Source organism: Diabrotica undecimpunctata, chromosome 8, assembly GCF_040954645.1.
Source record: "Diabrotica undecimpunctata isolate CICGRU chromosome 8, icDiaUnde3, whole genome shotgun sequence".
In the NCBI taxonomy this organism is placed as follows: domain Eukaryota; kingdom Metazoa; phylum Arthropoda; class Insecta; order Coleoptera; family Chrysomelidae; genus Diabrotica; species Diabrotica undecimpunctata.
In genome coordinates, this window is record NC_092810.1 from 39,715,136 (window position 1) to 39,733,345 (window position 18,210).

General features: G+C 35.1%; 2 protein-coding genes across 2 annotated transcripts in view; one reads left to right on the forward strand and one right to left on the reverse strand.

The window, feature by feature from the left end:
• Positions 1-307: 307 nt before the first annotated feature.
• Positions 308-10,769, forward strand: LOC140447473 (uncharacterized). The gene is made up of 4 exons (XM_072540138.1): positions 308-1,974; positions 3,774-3,980; positions 4,543-4,971; positions 10,392-10,769. The coding sequence occupies exons 1-4, from the start codon at positions 452-454 to the stop codon at positions 10,486-10,488; spliced, it is 2,256 nt and encodes a 751-aa protein (XP_072396239.1). The 5' UTR covers positions 308-451; the 3' UTR covers positions 10,489-10,769.
• Positions 10,770-15,280: 4,511 nt separating this feature from the next.
• The window catches only part of LOC140448380 (BBSome complex member BBS7-like), a 52,506-nt gene continuing 49,576 nt past the window's right edge, over positions 15,281-18,210 (reverse strand). Inside the window, exons 13-14 of the mRNA XM_072541467.1 lie at positions 15,878-16,108; positions 15,281-15,459 (exon numbers count right to left, since the gene is read on the reverse strand). Coding sequence (XP_072397568.1) covers positions 15,314-15,459; positions 15,878-16,108 — 377 coding nt within the window. The 3' untranslated portion in view covers positions 15,281-15,313. The remainder of the gene's footprint in view (positions 15,460-15,877; positions 16,109-18,210) is intronic.

Genomic DNA, 18,210 nt, shown 5'->3' on the forward strand with positions numbered 1-18,210 from the left:
TTACTATCTTTAATGTCAATTAACCACAATTTTAGTGGAAAATAAACGTTAAATAAAATAATTTTTAATTAAATGTGGTTTTTCTTATTAAAGATTTTGATAAATTAAATAAAGAATATTGCACAATTTAAATAAATAACAATCCACAAGGAAAAATTTTCTAAAAGATAAAAATAAAAAGTATATAATAATAATATAAAATTTATATAACTTCACAAATTTGAACATAGCCTAAATCTTTGTTCCTGTTGAACTCCAGTCACCGTTTAGTAACTAGTAAAGTGACATTTATATTGACAATTGACATTCACATCACACTTCATTCTTATCCCTTTATCATCTTGTTTTTACATGGAAGTGGGTGAGATTGTATTTTTAAATTGTTAAATACCTTAATTTATATTTATTGCTTCAGAGAATTTTGTGTTTGTTAGTCGCAACTTCCGATAAAATGTCATCGCCTATAGAAAAAGATAAGGAAGAAGGGGAAATCGTTGATGATGATTATGAGGAGATTTCAGACAACTCGATCTCGTTTCCATTAAATGAATCTGGTAAGTCTCATCCTTCTAAAGAACAAATGTCTGTGATATGTTTGAGCAGTCTCAGCGAGTTCGAGGAAGATGAGTATCAAAGGAGAGTTGGGAAAATAATGAAAAGGGGTCGGAAAATGAAGCATCATGGTCACCATAGGAGAAAGAAAAAGTACATTGAAAAAGTTCACAAGAGCAGAAAGTTGAAAAAAGTACTTAAACGTATAGAATCCAGCTCTGATGATGAGTCTATAAATTGTCGTCTTGTCAGGAAACAACTTAAAGCTGCTATCAGGGTTGAGTCACCATCAGTTGATTCCACAGTTAGGACTGAAGGAAATCAAGTGAATTGTTTGAAAAATAGATTATTGGCCATGACAAAACTAAATGACGATGGTGTCGTCGAACAACAATGTGATATTATTAAGTCTGACATTGAGAACAAAGCAGATGATCCGATTGTAGATTCTGAGAATGCTTTAGAACAAACTGATATTGAATTGACTCAGTTACGTTTAGAAGCATTAAGAACCGCTGTATTAAATAAGTTTGAGCATAGGAAAAAGAAGAAATATGAGGAATTGCAGAAAAATCAGGAATCACCAAATACTGACAACTTGGAAACCAACAAGGAGAATAGCATACAAGAAAATGGGAATATTAATCAGCCATGTACAGATAAACCAAATTTACAACCCACATCTCCTGATGAAGAAGACGAAGATGTTTTAAGGGCAATATTGCTAGCATCTATGTCAAAGAAAATGCCTAAATTTGCTGAGTCCAAAAGTAATGAAGAACCTGAAGTAGAAAAGGTAAAGTTGAATCAACCTGTTATAAAACCGTTTATTATACAAGCAAAAAAACCTGTGCCATTAAGACAACACCAAATCAAACCGATTATTATAAATATTGGTAGCGATACAGAATCAGAAGATGAACAAAATACTAGGACCATTATTAATGCAAAAACTACAGAGCTTCCTGTAAATGGATATCAAGTAGGCAAAGAAATAGAAAGTACAGTGGAAAATTTCTTAAAAGAACAAAGAGCAAAGATTGAGGAGGTTCAGGCTGTTACTAAACAAGTGGCTCCCCCTAAAAATCAAACTGTTGAGATAACTACACCAAAATCCAAGACTCAACCCAAAATGAATGAATCTGTGATACTAGAAAAGTCTTCTGTCAAATTACTTACCAAAGAAAAACAATTAGAATATCAGAAACTTCTGCAAAGGTTAAAAATGGCTCAAAAGAAGCCAAAAATGAGACGGGTTTCGGTTAAAGGGACTGAAGAGGGCAACAGTCCAAGGAAAAATGTAAAGACTAAAGTAATCAATTCTCCAAAACCACCAGTAGTGAATAAACCTTTTAGTGTGCAGCAGGATGCTGGGAATTTACATCTCATTTTGAAGCAAATGCAGAAGGAACATAATGGAAGGTATTTGTTTGTTTTATTTTATTTTTCTGGTGTTTTTTTTTCAATTGAATTGATTTGGAAATTCAATAAAGTATTTACTAAATATATACAATATGAAATAACAAATGTAACTAAAGTTTATTTAGATGTAGGACGTAAAATTATTGTTTATTGATGCTCTTTATACTTTTTTTAATATACCTAGGTATTAAATTTTTTATATATAGCCAGGTACACACATGCCAGTAAATTGGGAAAGTAGCTGGCATGCCAGTTGCTGGCTTAGCACAATACACATTTGCTAGTAATTGGCATGTCAGTAGTTTGCTTGCCTGTACTGGCAAGGTAAAAAAGCAGGGTAGATTTTTACACATGCCAGTGCTAGTAATCAATCAAATGGTTTTCATCTGAAACTAAAGTACTTGTTTTGTAATTAAGTTTTTTGAGTTTCAAAAAAAATGGTGATCCATGGAAGGCATTCAGAATGAATTAAACGAGCAAATATTGCTGATGACCATGGATATTGTTAGAAATGAATCCCAAGCTGAACTCAAAAAAAAAGAAACATTTGGGTGAGAAATTGGATTAGTTGGCGAGAAAATCTTGGAGCAAGTGCTTGTTTACTTAGAGAGATGAGACTGGAAGATGTAGAAGGTTACAGAAACCATTTAAGAATGCTTCCTGATAAATTTGATGAACTGTTTGGAAAAATGAAGAGCAATATTCAAAAAAATACCCATATGCGAGATGCGATCCCAGCAAGTACTAAATTGGAAATAACTCTTGAATTTTTGTGTAAGCATTGTCATGGGCTATTTTATTTTTATACAGAGATGATTTGAAATTTCAAAACAATCCAATTCTCTATTTATAGCTATATTTTGATGGTTTTTACATCACCCCAACAAAACATTTTTTAAATCATTAAGTTTAAAAATAAAATAATTCAGACATGCCAGTGACACTCCCCACACATGCGCCTTGTGTCTCACAGCATGCTACTAGCAAGAAAAATCAAATTCTTTGCGATTAGCTAGCATGCTAATTAACATACACACTTGCCAGTTTGGGGACAGTAGCTGGGGCTTGCTAGGTACTGGTATGCTGTTGTGCTAGTAAGAGGCATGTGTATCTCCAGTTTATTTGCTATAATGCCTGAAATAATATGAAACACAATGTTTGTTTTTTAATGTTTTTTGCAGGTGCTGAACATTCTTTATTTGTCATAGTTTTGAGATTCTTTTTATCACATTTTATGCAATCAAATTGTTTTTATTACCTTCATTTTGTTCACATTTGTTTACAGAGCCTTTGAATAGTTCTATTGACACTAGATTCTATCTTGGACTCTGATTGTGGAGTGGACAGAGTATAGTGGTTTCCTATTCATTTGCCATTCATTGCCATTCATTTGATTTATCCACATTTGGGGCTGATTCCTCAACTCCAAGGCAAAATAGTGCTATATCACTTATCAACTCATCCACCTGAAACCATTGGTCAGTAAGTGAGGATTGCTTCTTTTATCAAGATCAAGACCTATCAGCATTGCATATTCTCCAGTTAAAAGAGTGTTAAAAACCACAAATCACAATAGTCAAATGCATTCCTCAAAACGAATTTCCAGATCAATTTTTTTAGATAATGAATGATTTGTAAAATTATGTTAGACTATTTTGCTCTTGAATTTGTTAATGATGAAATTTAATGATAACCTCCACAATATAATACTATCCACCCTTCACTCATCCCAAAAATAATATCCTAAACAACACTTGTGTTGTTTTTGGACACCCTGTAAATACACACCTGGCCCAAAGATTGCAGATTGAGGAAAAATATGTAGTTCTCACTCCCATCATCAAGAAAATAAACGAAGCAACGACGGAGAGGAGGAAATACGACCAAGAAGTGAAGCGGTTGTTGGCAGCATTGGCAGACGCAAAAAGGAAGTTGCATAACTCTCACCAGACATTTTCCATGTATGTTAAAGAGTTAACCAAGAGGAAGGAAGAGATCGATAAGAGGTTAGTTTAGTATCTTCAAGGTACAGTATTGTTTTTATAAATATTTAGGTTAAGGTAGTTGTACAGTGTTGTAGTCAAGATGGTAACAGTCACAGCAGTGACAAAAAATAATTAAAATTATGTGTAGAGTACATTGTGGCCATTCAATGAGTAAAGTAGTACATCTGTACATCTTCTTGTACAACATACTCTTTTTTCATGGCTATAATAAGAAGATAATAACTCAAGAGATCTTCAGAACCTTTCTCAATGTCCACATCTCAAAAGAATTGTCTTCTCATCACTTTTATCTTAATAAAAAAAAAAACCTTTTCCATTTTTATGAAGTTGGCACATTCTTTTTCAATTTTGACTTTTATTTCAGCATATAGTCGTTATTATCTGTCATTTTAGTGTTCCCAATTATCTATATTTCTGCTCATTGCACCTAATAGATTCAATATTTTTAAGGTATCATCAGCATAATATTCTTAATTCAAAACCGACTTACTTTTATCCCTGCATATATCGTCGTTCATATCACCGTTATAATCACTAGATATGGTTTTTAAATATTTTTTAGACCTAAAACACCGATTAAGAAGAACGGAGTATCCACGCCGCCGTTAACGTCAACACCGAACAAATCTCAAATCTCCGTAGCGCCACTAGATGTGAGCAAAGTTTCAGTTACTTTTAACACTACCTGTCCCATTCCTGATATTAGCACCACTATAATAGCACCTAATAGTCAACCATCCAGTCCCGCACTTAGCACTGTCTTAATATCTGAAACGATGCTTGACAGAAGCGGTGGTGAGTGCAATATGGATATCGAAGAGCAACACCAAGGGGAGATCGTTGTAAATTGTATTGATGGGAAGGCTGAAAGCGCAGATGATTTGAGTTCTGGCGATCCTAATGATTTGACGTTTTCCATTGTTGTTCCGGAAAAAGAGTCACCTTCCAAGGGTATTCCAGAATATGTATCTCCTTTGGATCGTGTGAAAAGGTATAGTATAATAAATAATGTTTATAGTCTTTTCAGGCGTCTTTGATGTATAAATTATAGACAATAAAGAATCAAAATCATTTTTGTCTGTCACTGAATCGAATGTATTCAGAAATGTAGAAATTAAAAATATATACAACAATGATCGAATTGTGTGAAGCTGTCATCTACTTGGATGTGAAAACGAATGATCGAGGACTTAAAGGTAATCAGGAATCTTTCAGATGTCTCTGAACATTGTGAGATCATCCTGGACTATTCTGGAATGTTTCAGGTGTTTTCAAAGAACTAGACAAGTATTTCAGCACTGACCTAGAGTATCTTAAAGGGCTCTGTGAGCTGCAGGAAATCCTGGAATGTTTCAGAATGGTCTTCTATTGTTACATACATACATGGAGAATTTATGTGTATCCTGGAGTATTTTATATCTGTACTCGAAAGTTTTAAAAAACTTTGTAGAATTCAAGGCAACTTGAAGTGTCTAAGTAGTCTCCCGGATTGTGTCAATGGCTTTTGCAATCATTGTGGACTGTGTCTTAAAATCTGGTCTGAGTTCTCTGGAATAGTTCAGGACCGTTTCTAGTATTTCTGAGATATGCTGGAAAGCTTTAATTATTTATGGGGGCTTCAGGAGTATCTAAAATATGCCAGGCAGTGTTCCCAAACGTAAAAAAATAAAATTTGTAGAATTTTTTTAAAAAATCGGTAGATTGTGGAGTAAAATCGGTAGATCCTTCAAAATATAATATTTTGTTTAAATTTCATAATGTTTTGCAATTCGTTTATTTAAGAAAAAATAAAATATGTTTATTCATTTAAATCTAATAAAATAAAAAAATGAGAACCGAGATACTGAACATAAAACGAGAACATTGTGACTAGGAATCGAATACTTATCCGAGAACCGAAAACTCGAGTATAAAACCCTTTTACAAGGAAATATTATACAACAAACAGACTACCGATTTTTTTCGTGAGGTGCACTCGGAAGCTTAGATTAACTATGCGTTGTTCCGGTTTTAAGTCTCCTAACTTGACAAATTCCCAGAACCAAGCGGTCGGGATCACAATGGATTTGGATTCATTTATTGTATTATTAGCTTTTATGACATCATGTAATTTGTAAAGTACCGCTTAGGTATCATTTAAGAATAAATTTTGGAATGTTTTCACACGGTTTCGTGAATACACAAAAATGCTCAATGCAAATTACAGGTATCGCAAGAAAAATTGTTTTGTCTCTTACATATTTCTTCTCAAATTTAAGAATAAGTAAAAATTTCTATCTGAATATAAAAGTCGGTAGAATTTAGATCGGTAGAAAAACGTCGAAATCGGTAGATCTACCGATTTATCGGTAGGTTTGGGAACACTGATGCCAGGACTGCTTTGTAGTGATATAGTCAAAAACTTCTGGAGGACTTCGGGCTATCCTTTATTACTTCAATGACTTTTGGAGTAATTTAGAGCAAACTGGAGTGTTTCGTAACTGTCCGGAAATGTTTTATAACTGCTCTGGAATGTTTCTGAGTTATTGGGAGTACTTTTGAACTGTACACGACAATTTCGACTGTTTTTACGATATTCTGGATAGTTTCAAGTGCTTCTGGGTTCTTCAAATATACCAGTAAAAGATTGAGAGTGTCCTGTAGTATTGCAGGCACATCTGGAGGATTTCAAGACAGCTTAGACTGTTTGATTACTGGAATAGCACGTGTCATGGATTTTTGGTAAACTTCAAGGTAATTTAGAGTGTTGTAAGTTTTATCCTGGAATATTTCAAGAACTGTGTATGAATCCATGGCAGCTACTGCAACCTGGAGTAATTCAAATCTGTCCTTAAATGTTTCAAGTGCCTCCAGAGTCTTCAAGAAGGACTCTGGAGGGGAATCTGAAGTAGTGTCTTTGGGACTTGAGTCTAGGCTGGACTTTTCTTAACTGTTCTAAATAGCTTCAAGGGTTTGTGGGAATTTCAGAAAAAAACTTAAGTATTTTACGATTTTTCTTTGACGTTCCAAGCGAAACCGACTTTGATGACGGCCTGGTGTATTTAATTACCGATCTTCTTCTTCTTCTTCTTTTGGCATCATAACCCTGGATGGGTCTTTGCCTGTCTGGCTATGTCCTTCCATTCAGATCTCTTTTGTGCCCTTCTTCTCCATTGTCTTATGTTCATTGTTTTCAGGTCGTCTTCCACGTCATCCAACCATCTCGTTCTGGGCCTTCCTTTTTTTCGCCTTCCTATGGGCTTCCATTGTAACATTTTCTTTGTTGTTTTTGCATCGTTTTGTCTCTGCACATGTCCCAGCCATGACAGTCTTTGACTTTTCACAAATCTTACAATGTCATAACCTTCATTTAACTCATTAACCTCGTCGTTTCTCCTGATTCTCCATGTGCCATCTTCCTCTTGTACCGGGCCATATACTTTCCTCAGTATTTTTCTCTCGAATGTCCTGAGTTGGGCTTCATCTTTTTTCGTCATTACCCAAGTTTCACATCCATGGGTTACTACGGGTCTAATCAGTGTTCTGTATATAGTCATTTTGGTTCTTTTGTCTAATAATTTCGATGTCATCAATCTTTTATTAGCATAGTATGTACGATTCCCGCTGGAAATACGTGCATTAATTTCGCTACTTACGGAGTTATTCTGATTGATTTCTGTGCCGAGATATGTAAAGGCATCCACTCGTTCGATAGTATAGTTGTCTATTGTGATATTATTTTCATTGTCAGTTATTCTTTTGACTGTCATATACTTCGTTTTTGCTTCGTTTATTTTGAGACCTCTTTTTCTTGCTTCAGGATCAATTTGTTTGAACACTTCCATTAGTCGTGGCTTATTCCTACTAATGATGGCTACATCGTCTGCATATGCAGTAATTTGTACTGATTTGGTGTTTATATGGCCGGTTATATTGGTTTTTCTGATGACTGCCTCAAGAACTAGGTTGAATAGCATGGTTGATAGGGCATCTCCCTGTCTTACTCCCATGTTGATGTTAAACAAGGGAGTCAGTTCTCCATATACTCTGACTGCGGCTTTTGAACCCTGCAATGTCATTTTTATGAGGCTGATGTATTTCTTAGGTATACCTAGATTACAAAGGTCTTCCAGCATTTTGTCTCTTTTCACACTATCAAAAGCTTGTTTAAAGTCTATATACATATTATATAGGTCTATGTCGTGTTCATAAGCTTTTTCTTGTATCGTTCTTAGTATGAATATGTTATCTGTAGTGGCTCTATTTGGTCTGAATCCATTTTGATAATCACCAATTATATTTTCGGAGCATTCTAATAATCTATTGTAGATTATACCAGAAAGAATTTTGTATATTACATTTAGCAATGTAATTGGCCTATAATTCTGGCATTCCCTCTTATCTCCTTTTTTATATATTGGCTGTATGAGGCCAACTGTCCATTCCTCTGGCATTTGCTCCTTCGTCCATATTAATGTTATTAGGTAATGGATTCTTTCCCAGAGTTCGGATCCTCCATGCTTTAATAATTCTGCCGAAATTCCGTCCGTTCCTGGTGCTTTATTATTTTTTAGTTTATTTATTATCTGAACTACTTCTTCATAACTTGGATTTTCGATGTGCAGCTCCGCCGTATAATATATTGTCTCGTTCTGATCATTTTCGTTGTCTGCATTTAGATTTTCTTCGAAATATTGTTTCCATCTCATTATAATTTTTTGCTTCTCTGTTAGTAGTTCTCCGTCCTTGTCTTTGCATATCGTTAGTTTTGGTCTAAATGACTGTGCTTTTTTTTATGCATTTATAGAATTTTCTGCTTTCGCGTCTGTTGTTATGCTTTACGATTTCTTGTACTTGTTTTTTCACCGATCTATGTTTTGGAAATGCTTCATTCGGAGGACTTAAAGCTATCTTGGAGTATTTTTCACTCTCCTGAAATGATTCAAATATTTTTAGAGGAGTTCAGGGCAACCTGGAGCAATTCAATTGATCTGCATCAATTCAGTTTTTTTGAGTATTTCGGAAATGTCTGGACTGTTTCAAGGTTCCCTTGGAATATTTCACGGGCCTCTGGAGTATAGAAATAAATACCTATTGAATAAAAATTGTGGTTCCAATAATTGGTAATGCACGATATAATTGATAACAGTTTGAAATAAAAAATTTTTGAATAAAATCCTTTATAAAAAGGTATATAAAAAACCCAGTTGGGCTATGTTGAATTGACAAAACGTTTTCGGAATAAGTATTCCATCATCAGTGTCCTAAAATAGTATTTAACCACTTAATTAAAAAGAACATGAAATAATTTAAGTTTTGACTAAGGTTAATGTAAAATGTGGTTAATACTTACTAGTTAATACATGGATGTAGCCACTAAATATGTGGGTAAAAACCCTTTAAAAATTATTAAATGAAATTTAGTTTACATTATGTCTAATTTACAGTTAAGATGTTAAAGTTACCGTTGGATTGGTAACATGGCGACATATGACTCTACATTAAGTTGCAAGTCCTGAGACGGTATGTCTACGAGGACTTCGTCAAAGCAACTGATTGAAATGACAATCTTAGCAGGTTATGACGGAAGTTATGACAGAGCAGTCAGTGTAACTGTATATGTCTATTTAAGACAGAAGCCAACGTTGTTTAAAATTGTGAAAGTTGAAATAAAATAAAATTATAACAGTATCAACCATCAATGTTATTGTTATAAATTATGTATGTGAAATGAAATATAATCACATAATTTTCTCACCACAATTTCATTTCACATACATAATTTATAACAATAACATTGATGGTTGATACTGTTATAATTTTATTTTATTTCAACTTTCACAATTTTAAACAACGTTGGCTTCTGTCTTAAATAGACATATACAGTTACACTGACTGCTCTGTCATAACTTCCGTCATAACCTGCCAAGATTGTCATTTCAATCAGTTGCTTTGACGAAGTCCTCGTAGACATACCGTCTCAGGACTTGCAACTTAATGTAGAGTCATATGTCGCCATGTTACCAATCCAACGGTAACTTTAACATCTTAACTGTAAATTAGACATAATGTAAACTAAATTTCATTTAATAATTTTTAAAGGGTTTTTACCCACATATTTAGTGGCTACATCCATGTATTAACTAGTAAGTATTAACCACATTTTACATTAACCTTAGTCAAAACTTAAATTATTTCATGTTCTTTTTAATTAAGTGGTTAAATACTATTTTAGGACACTGATGATGGAATACTTATTCCGAAAACGTTTTGTCAATTCAACATAGCCCAACTGGGTTTTTTATATACCTTTTTATAAAGGATTTTATTCAAAATTTTTTTAATATATGGTATACAGCCAAATACAGGAACTTTGTTTCCTTGTGGAGGTTGAAATGTTTCTCGATGTGAAATATATTTTATCTGTTTCAGGGAATGTCCGATCGACCCGTTCGTGATAATTTGCCCGTACGACATCTGCGGTAAATGCCGCGATACAGAGTGCACTTACAAGCACTACGAAAATTAAGTGTAAGAAAACTTATTATTATTTTCTTAATAATTTCCTCAGTGCCTATTATTTACTAAGTTTCTCTATTTAAGACTTTTATTAATTTCTATACCCTAGCATTATTGCTATTCAGTACAAACTTAAATTATTTAGTAAAACATTGTTATTCTTTAAAGTATAATTTTTTAAAGACCTCGGCTCGATGGTGCGTGAGTTTGAACGTATACCCTTGTATATTTGTTACATAAGTGATATTATTTTTGTACTTTAATTATATAATAAAGATTTTTTTTAAATCACTCAAATGTTTTACTCATTTGTTTATAACATTTCCTTTTTCCCCCTGGTATTTTTCCACGTAAAAAATGCCGGACGGAAATCTCGACGACGACCTATGCAACGAAATAAGGACCTGAATAATGGAAATAATGATCTTAATGTATTTACCTGGAACGTTCGCACACTTAACGAACCTGGAAACATCCGCAAATTGTGTGACATATTAGCACAATATAATGCTGATATTACTGCAATACAAGAAGTACGATGGACAGGCCATGGCATAATCCAAAAAGCAAACTACAATATATACTATAGTTGCCATAGAACCAGACATGAATTTGGGACAGCCTTTATAGTCAATAATAAAGTCAAGCACTTGGTTATAGATTTTAAGCCGATAAATCCGCGAATGAGCTGCTTAAGGATCAGGGGCAAGTTTTTTAATATTAGCCTTATTAATGTACATGCCCCAACAGAGGACAAGCAAGACGAAGAAAAAGACAATTTCTATGATGAATTAGAAAGAACAAATGACAATTGTCCCAGAAATGACAATAAAATAATAATCGGTGATCTGAACGCAAAAATCGGAAGGGAAGAAATATATCTACCGCACATTGGTAAATATAGTCTCCATAATAATACTAATTCGAATGGACACCGAGCAGTCACCTTCGCAGCCTCAAAGAACATGATCGTAGGAAGCACATGTTTTCTACACAAAAAAATACATATGGGGACTTGGACCTCGCCTGATGGATTAACGAACAACCAAATTGATCATGTGATCATAGATGCTAGACACTTCTCCAACCTTATGGATGTCCGCACCTATCGAGGCGCCAATATTGATTCAGATCATTTTCTAGTTGGCACAAGAATTCGGGCTAGAATCTCAAATGCGAAGAAGGAGAGAAGTACCAAAACAAGGCGCCTTAATATTGAACTCCTCAAAAACCCGCAAACGGTAGAAAGGTTTCAAAACTATATCGAAACTAAATACATAACTAAAGAGAATCTAACAATTAGTGAACAATGGGAAATGTGTAAAAATTACATTAAAGACGCAGCAAATAACATTCTAGGGTCGCAAAGACCACAACCACGTAATGAGTGGTTCGATGCTGAGTGCGAGGACATTACAAGAAGAAAGAACAATGCATATAAACTGATGCAGCAAAGAAGAACCCGAGAAAAAGAACAAAAATATAAAGATCTCAGAAGAGAAGAGAAGTACATCCATCGGAGAAAAAAGCGAACTTATGAGAATAGAATATTGGAAGAACTTGAGGCATTAAAAAAGGAAAATCAAACAAGAAAATTCTATAAAAATCTAAATAAAGCAAGAAAAGAATTTAAACCAAGGATCGGACTATGTAAGGATAAGGAGGGGCATATACTCAATACAAAAGAAGAAGTATTGAAAAGGTGGGTGGAACACTATAAAGAACTGCTTACTATCGAAGTAGAAGATCCAAATCAACCACTCTCAGGAGCAAACAACAATACACCATTGGAGCCTCCATCAATTCAGGAAGTACGGGATGCAATAAAACACCTAAAAAATAATAAATATCCAGGAAGTGATGGTATACCCGCGGAACTTATTGAATGTGGAGGTGCTACTCTGACTAATCATATATATAAAATTATACTGAGAGCCTGGAATGAGGAACAAATCCCAGAAGAGTGGTGTATTGGGATCGTTTGCCCACTACACAAAAAGGGCGATGAATTAGAATGTAGAAACTATAGGGGAATAACCCTCCTTAATACAGCATACAAAACATTTTCGAGTATTTTATGTGGTCGCCTGAGTGAATATTCAGAGGAGCTTCTTGGAGAATATCAAAGTGGTTTTAGGCCTGGTCGATCAACAACAGACCAGATCATTGTGCTAAGGCAAATACTGGAAAAAACCAATGAATTTAATATCGACACATACCATCTTTTCGTAGATTTTAAATCGGCCTATGATAGTGTCCTAAGAAATAAATTGTATGAAGCCATGGATGAATTTCACATCCCCGATAAACTGATAAGATTGGTTAAGGCTACAATGCGTAAAGTTGTTTGCAAAGTCCAAATACAGGGCGAACAATCACAGGCATTTGAAACGCATGTTGGGCTGCGACAGGGAGATGCGCTGGCGTGTCTCCTTTTCAACATAGCTTTGGAAAAGGCGGTCAGGGATGCCCAAATAGACAGCAGAGGAAACATTTTTAATAAATCATCCCAAATTTTGGCATATGCAGATGATGTTGATCTAGTGGCCCGCACAACACGCAAGCTAGAAGAAATGTATACCACCTTGTCACACGCCTCAAAAAATATGGGCCTGCAAGTAAATGAAAATAAAACTAAGATAATGGCATCAACACCCAACAATAGAGCCAGAAACATCGGCCACCAATTCACGGTTGATAATTCTACCTTTGAAGTGGTGGACAAATTCACATACTTGGGCTCCCTGATCACCAAGGAGAACGTCATGACGGAAGAAATCAAGCGAAGAATAATCCTAGCAAACAAATGCTATTTTGGACTGAGTAGACATATGAGAAGCAGAAACTTAAGCCAAAAAACAAAAATAACCATATACAAAACCCTTATACAACCAGTGTTGACATATGGGTCGGAGGCATAGACCATTTCCAAGGCAGATGAAAATCTCCTGCTTATATTTGAACGAAGGATCCTGAGAAGAATATTTGGTGGCATCTGTGAAAATGGTGTTTGGAGAAGGAGGTACAACTACGAGATATATCACAGATATAAACATATATTTGGTGGTAAAGACGTAGTATCCTTTATAAAAATAGGAAGACTAAGATGGGCAGGACATCTGGCAAGATCACAGCAGAACAACCCTCCTAGAAGAATCCTTATGTCACAACCTGTGGGAAGTAGAAAAAGGGGTAGACCAAAACTCAGATAGAGGGATGGTGTAGATGACGATGGTAGACAAATAGGCGCAGCAAACTGGCAACAGTTGGCAATGGATAGAACTGACTGGCGTAATAGACTTGGGAAGGTCGAGGCTCTTTTATAGGGCTGTAGCACCAATGATGATGATGATGATTTTTCCACGTAGGTACACCACTACACAAAGGACAACTGCAGATTTTGAGATTGTTTACAATTTTATTATATAAAACTGTTGGAGCCTGTTAAATTCTTTGCTATTTTTCCTCCATTTTCACCCTTTCCTTTCTCGCTGTCTTTCTTGTTTGTGCTTTTTCTCTTTCTTCTTTTATAGAATTTTTCTCTGGAGTGCGTGTAGCTATCATAGTTTTACCTGGTTTTCTTCCACCAGCTTTCCTTTTCCTTATTTATACCCTAGGGTTGTTCCGGGGTTATAAATATTTCAACACATTTTTTCCTGTGGGAGTCGATAGAAATTCAGGTTCTTTATTTTCGTGAGTAGAATTAGTTGTATTGCATATTGCACCTGATGTACTAACAGGAACTGAATGACTTGTGTCACTTGAAGTTCCCGCAACTGAAACAAAAAGACCTGTGGAGTGGTTAGGCTCTTCACCTGAAGGTCCTGCAACAGTGACAGACGGCAATTTTGTATTACCTAAACTTACTGCAGGAGAAGCAACATAATTGGCTGTTTCACTTGAAGTTCCTACTTCTGATGTGGTGTCTACGGAAGCTGGAAGGGGAGAGGTTGTTGAGCGATCAGTGACAGGAAGCTAAGAAATCGTCATCTGAAAACACCCCTTCATTAAAGGTGTAGATTCCAGATTTATGAAATCCAGAAGTAATATTGCTGGATGTAAATGCTCGAGAGTAAGTCGTTCCAAGAGCTTCAGTAACTGGTTTTTGATCAAACACGCTTCAACTGCTTCAACTGCTTGGTTGTATTAGGTTTTAAGAGGTGAATAGACTGAAAGGTCCAGTGGCTTAAACTTATGGCTGCTGTGGGAAGGAAACGTAACCATCACCACTCCTGCATCAGAGGCTTTGTCCAAGGTGTGTTTCATGTTAATAACGAGTAAATATTTTTTCCTTAGAGCAACTGGCATAGGTCAGAAAGTGATCAAGAAATATTAAAAAAAGTTTCCTCTTGACCATCCAGTTACAGATGCAGAACCAATACACCCGGTAGGCCCTTCAAAAATCATTCTGTCCTTGTAATGCACTCGAAGAAAAATCAATAACGGTGGAACTGCGTTCCCTATTGCATGTACTAGGCTCGTGTGAGTCACTCTGGTAAGTAAGTAATAAAGTATAAATGTTTATTTAGCCGCAATTTTAAGTGAAAAAAAAAACAAACAAAAAGCGATTGTTTTAATGCTTAAGTGATAATGATATAGTGCCTTCCACGACGTTTTCAGTGTCAACTTTCTTTCTAGATACTACAACTACTATGTTTGTGCGAAGAAAGAATGGATAAATTTTAGTTAATACTCTAAATATTTTAGATTAGTTATGCATATCCAAAAACCCCTTAAAATATTGTTATTGTTTTATTGGAACAACTGAAGAATTCTCATAAATAAAAAACACATAACTTTGCACAAATATATTTCCATAACATTTTTCAAAAACTTCACGTGTTCTTCTCACCAGGCCTAAAAAATTCTATAACTTTTTCGTAATCATAATCCTTCAGCAAAGCTTTTAATTGTTCAGCTTTTTGCTTGATATTCAAACCTTTAAATTTGTAGTAATCCGTATACAGACCAATTAGCATACCTGAAAACCAAATAAAAAATTCTATTAAATAAAATATGTGTTACATTCCTTCAAGACAATTTTAATTTGTTAATCGTATTATTTAAATAAGCACAAAAGAATATTTGAATGTCAATACGAGTTTAGAGTTGTTAAATCACCATATACAGCCGTATTCGTCTCTTTTCAGAATGAGTTATTGACTGTTTCGAATCTATGCTGCTAAATCAAATTCTAACTGAAATTATTTTTTAAAAATGTGGGCGCCATCTATTATAAATCTAAAATAACTTAATTTTTCACGCTTGGACATGAACAAATATGTATTACGATTATCAAATGTTTAAAAATACTAATGGGAAAACTTCTCTTTACACTTTTTAAAAAGTGTAAAGTTTTTTAAAGAGTATTTCTTTACTTTAATATAGTGTTTTCTTACCATACAACCTTTCCAGATAGCCTGTATCATTCTGAGCAGTAGCTCGTATATCCTTCTCACACTTTAATAGATCTTTGTACTTCTCCGACAAGCATTTAATCGTCTCTTCTTCTGTCACTTCCAACTCATTTATTGCGTCGAGCAATTCCAAGTCGCGTGCAAATTTTTGATGTTTGATTAGCTCTTCTTCAGCTGATTTGATCAAGAAATTGATAGTTTCATCACTTATAGCTAAAAACGGATTAATTATTTATATTATTATCTTAGAAGGTAAACTAAGAATCAATTAGCATCATAACACGTTGCTTCAAATTATTACAGGGTGGCAAAAATGCAAAAAATCGAATTTACTTACAGTATATAACAGCATTTATAGTGATACAAGTCACTGAATGATAAAAAATATTTTTTAGCCGCTTTTATTAGTGATCCAAGCCTCTTAACCAAAAAATATAGTATGGTAGTAGTAAATATATAATATTTTTTAATTTTTTTTATTTGATGTTAAAATCTGTCAGAAATACGAGGGTGGATTGATATAAAACTAGCCTTTGATAGAAAAAACAAGTTTTTTGGAATTAAATTGATTTATTTCCCAACATAGTACCCTTTTAGCTCGATATATTTAGTAAGTCGATGTTCGAATTTTTGTATCCCATCCGAATAGTACTTTTGTTCGAGCTCTTCAAAATAGGCCGAAGTTTCAGCGACGACTTCATCATTTGTGGCGAAACGGCGTCCTCCGACCCATTTTTTTAGGTTTGGAAACAGGAAAAAATCGCTGGCGGCAAGATCTGGGGAGTACGGTGGATGTTCAACCAATTCATAGCCCAATTCGTGTAATTTTGCCATGGCGACGGCCGATCGGTGAGCCGGTACATTGTCTTGGTGAAAGATCACTTTTTTGCGTTCCAAACCGGGGCGTTTTCGACACAATTCGGCATCGAATCGATCCAATAATGCTGCGTAGTACTCACCATTGATTGTTTTTCTTTTTTCCAAGTATTCGATGTGGATGATGCCCTTCGCATCTCAGAAAACAGTCGCCATCACTTTGCCGGCCGAATGTGCATTCTTTGCTTTCTTCGGCGTCCCTTCGCAGCGTTTGCGCCACTGTTTCGACTGTTCTTTGGTTTCCGGTGTTTAATAATGCACCCAGATTTTATCAACGGTGATAAATCGACGAAAAAAATCCTTCGGATCGCGCCGTATCATCGCCAAAAGCGTCTCCGAAGTAGTCACACGTTTTTGCATTTTATCGATTGTCAGCAAACGCGGCAAATATCGCGCGGATAGCTTTTTCATGTCCAAATGATGATGGATGATGTGTACGCGTTCGTAGGAAATGTTTAGGACATATATTAACTCGCGGAGCTTAATTCGACGATCTGCCATGATCATGTCATGGACTTTGTTGATTATTTTCGGCGTGGTGACTTCATTTGGCCTCCCAGGACGCTCATCATCAAAAACACTCGTACGACCACGAACAAATTCAGCTTTCCAAAATTGTTGCTAACGAAGGTGCAACCTTACCATAAACTTCGTCCAGGTCGGCTTTGATTTGCACATTCGTTTTACCCTTTTTGTGGAGGAACTTAATCACCGAACGATACTCGACTTTTTCCATTTCTCCGAAAACACAAAATTTGCTAGCTTTTGACTGCTGTAAAAACCAAACTAATTGTTTTTCAAACTTAAAATTTTTACAGACGTCATGTCATGAATGGCAAATGTCAACACCGAAACCAATTCGGTATCAAGTAGCGCCATCTATCAAAGGCTAGTTTAATATCAATCTATCCTCGTATTAAAGTACAAATCTGTATTGTTAACGCTTTACAGAAGATACGTTTACGTGAAAACTGTTCAAGCAATTTATCATTTGCAAATTTTTTTACAAAATGCCTTTAACCGAAAGTGATAGGATTGAAATATTAACGATGATTGGTATTGGCGCTAAGATGCGGACTCAACAAGAAGTATTCTGATTTTTTCATGAAAGGCACCCAGATCGTGAACTTATTTCATAATCTACGGTAAGCATAATATAGTGAAAATAGAAAGATTTAGTCCATGTGAGGGATGCAGCAAAGTAAGGTAGACCAAAAATTAATGAAAATATTCGACAAGACATAATTTTGGCGGCAGTAGAAAATCCACACTATACAGTGAGAATTATCTAGGAATTTTGATGATGGAAAGTCTTCAGTATCAAACGTTTTTAAAAAGGTAAAATAAAATATCATCCTTATGTTAACCGGCAAAACACCCGTTATTGGTCTGATGAAAATCCACCCCCAGTATGGGCTGGTACTTTGAGAGACAATTAT

Coding starts and splice junctions, on each gene's coding strand:
- LOC140447473 (XM_072540138.1), top strand. CDS start 452: ATGTCATCGCCTATAGAAAAAGATAAGGAAGAAGGGGAAATCGTTGAT. Junction 1,975..3,773: donor CAGAAGGAACATAATGGAAG/GTATTTGTTTGT, acceptor CCTGGCCCAAAG/ATTGCAGATTGAGGAAAAAT. Junction 4,972..10,391: donor CCTTTGGATCGTGTGAAAAG/GTATAGTATAAT, acceptor TATCTGTTTCAG/GGAATGTCCGATCGACCCGT.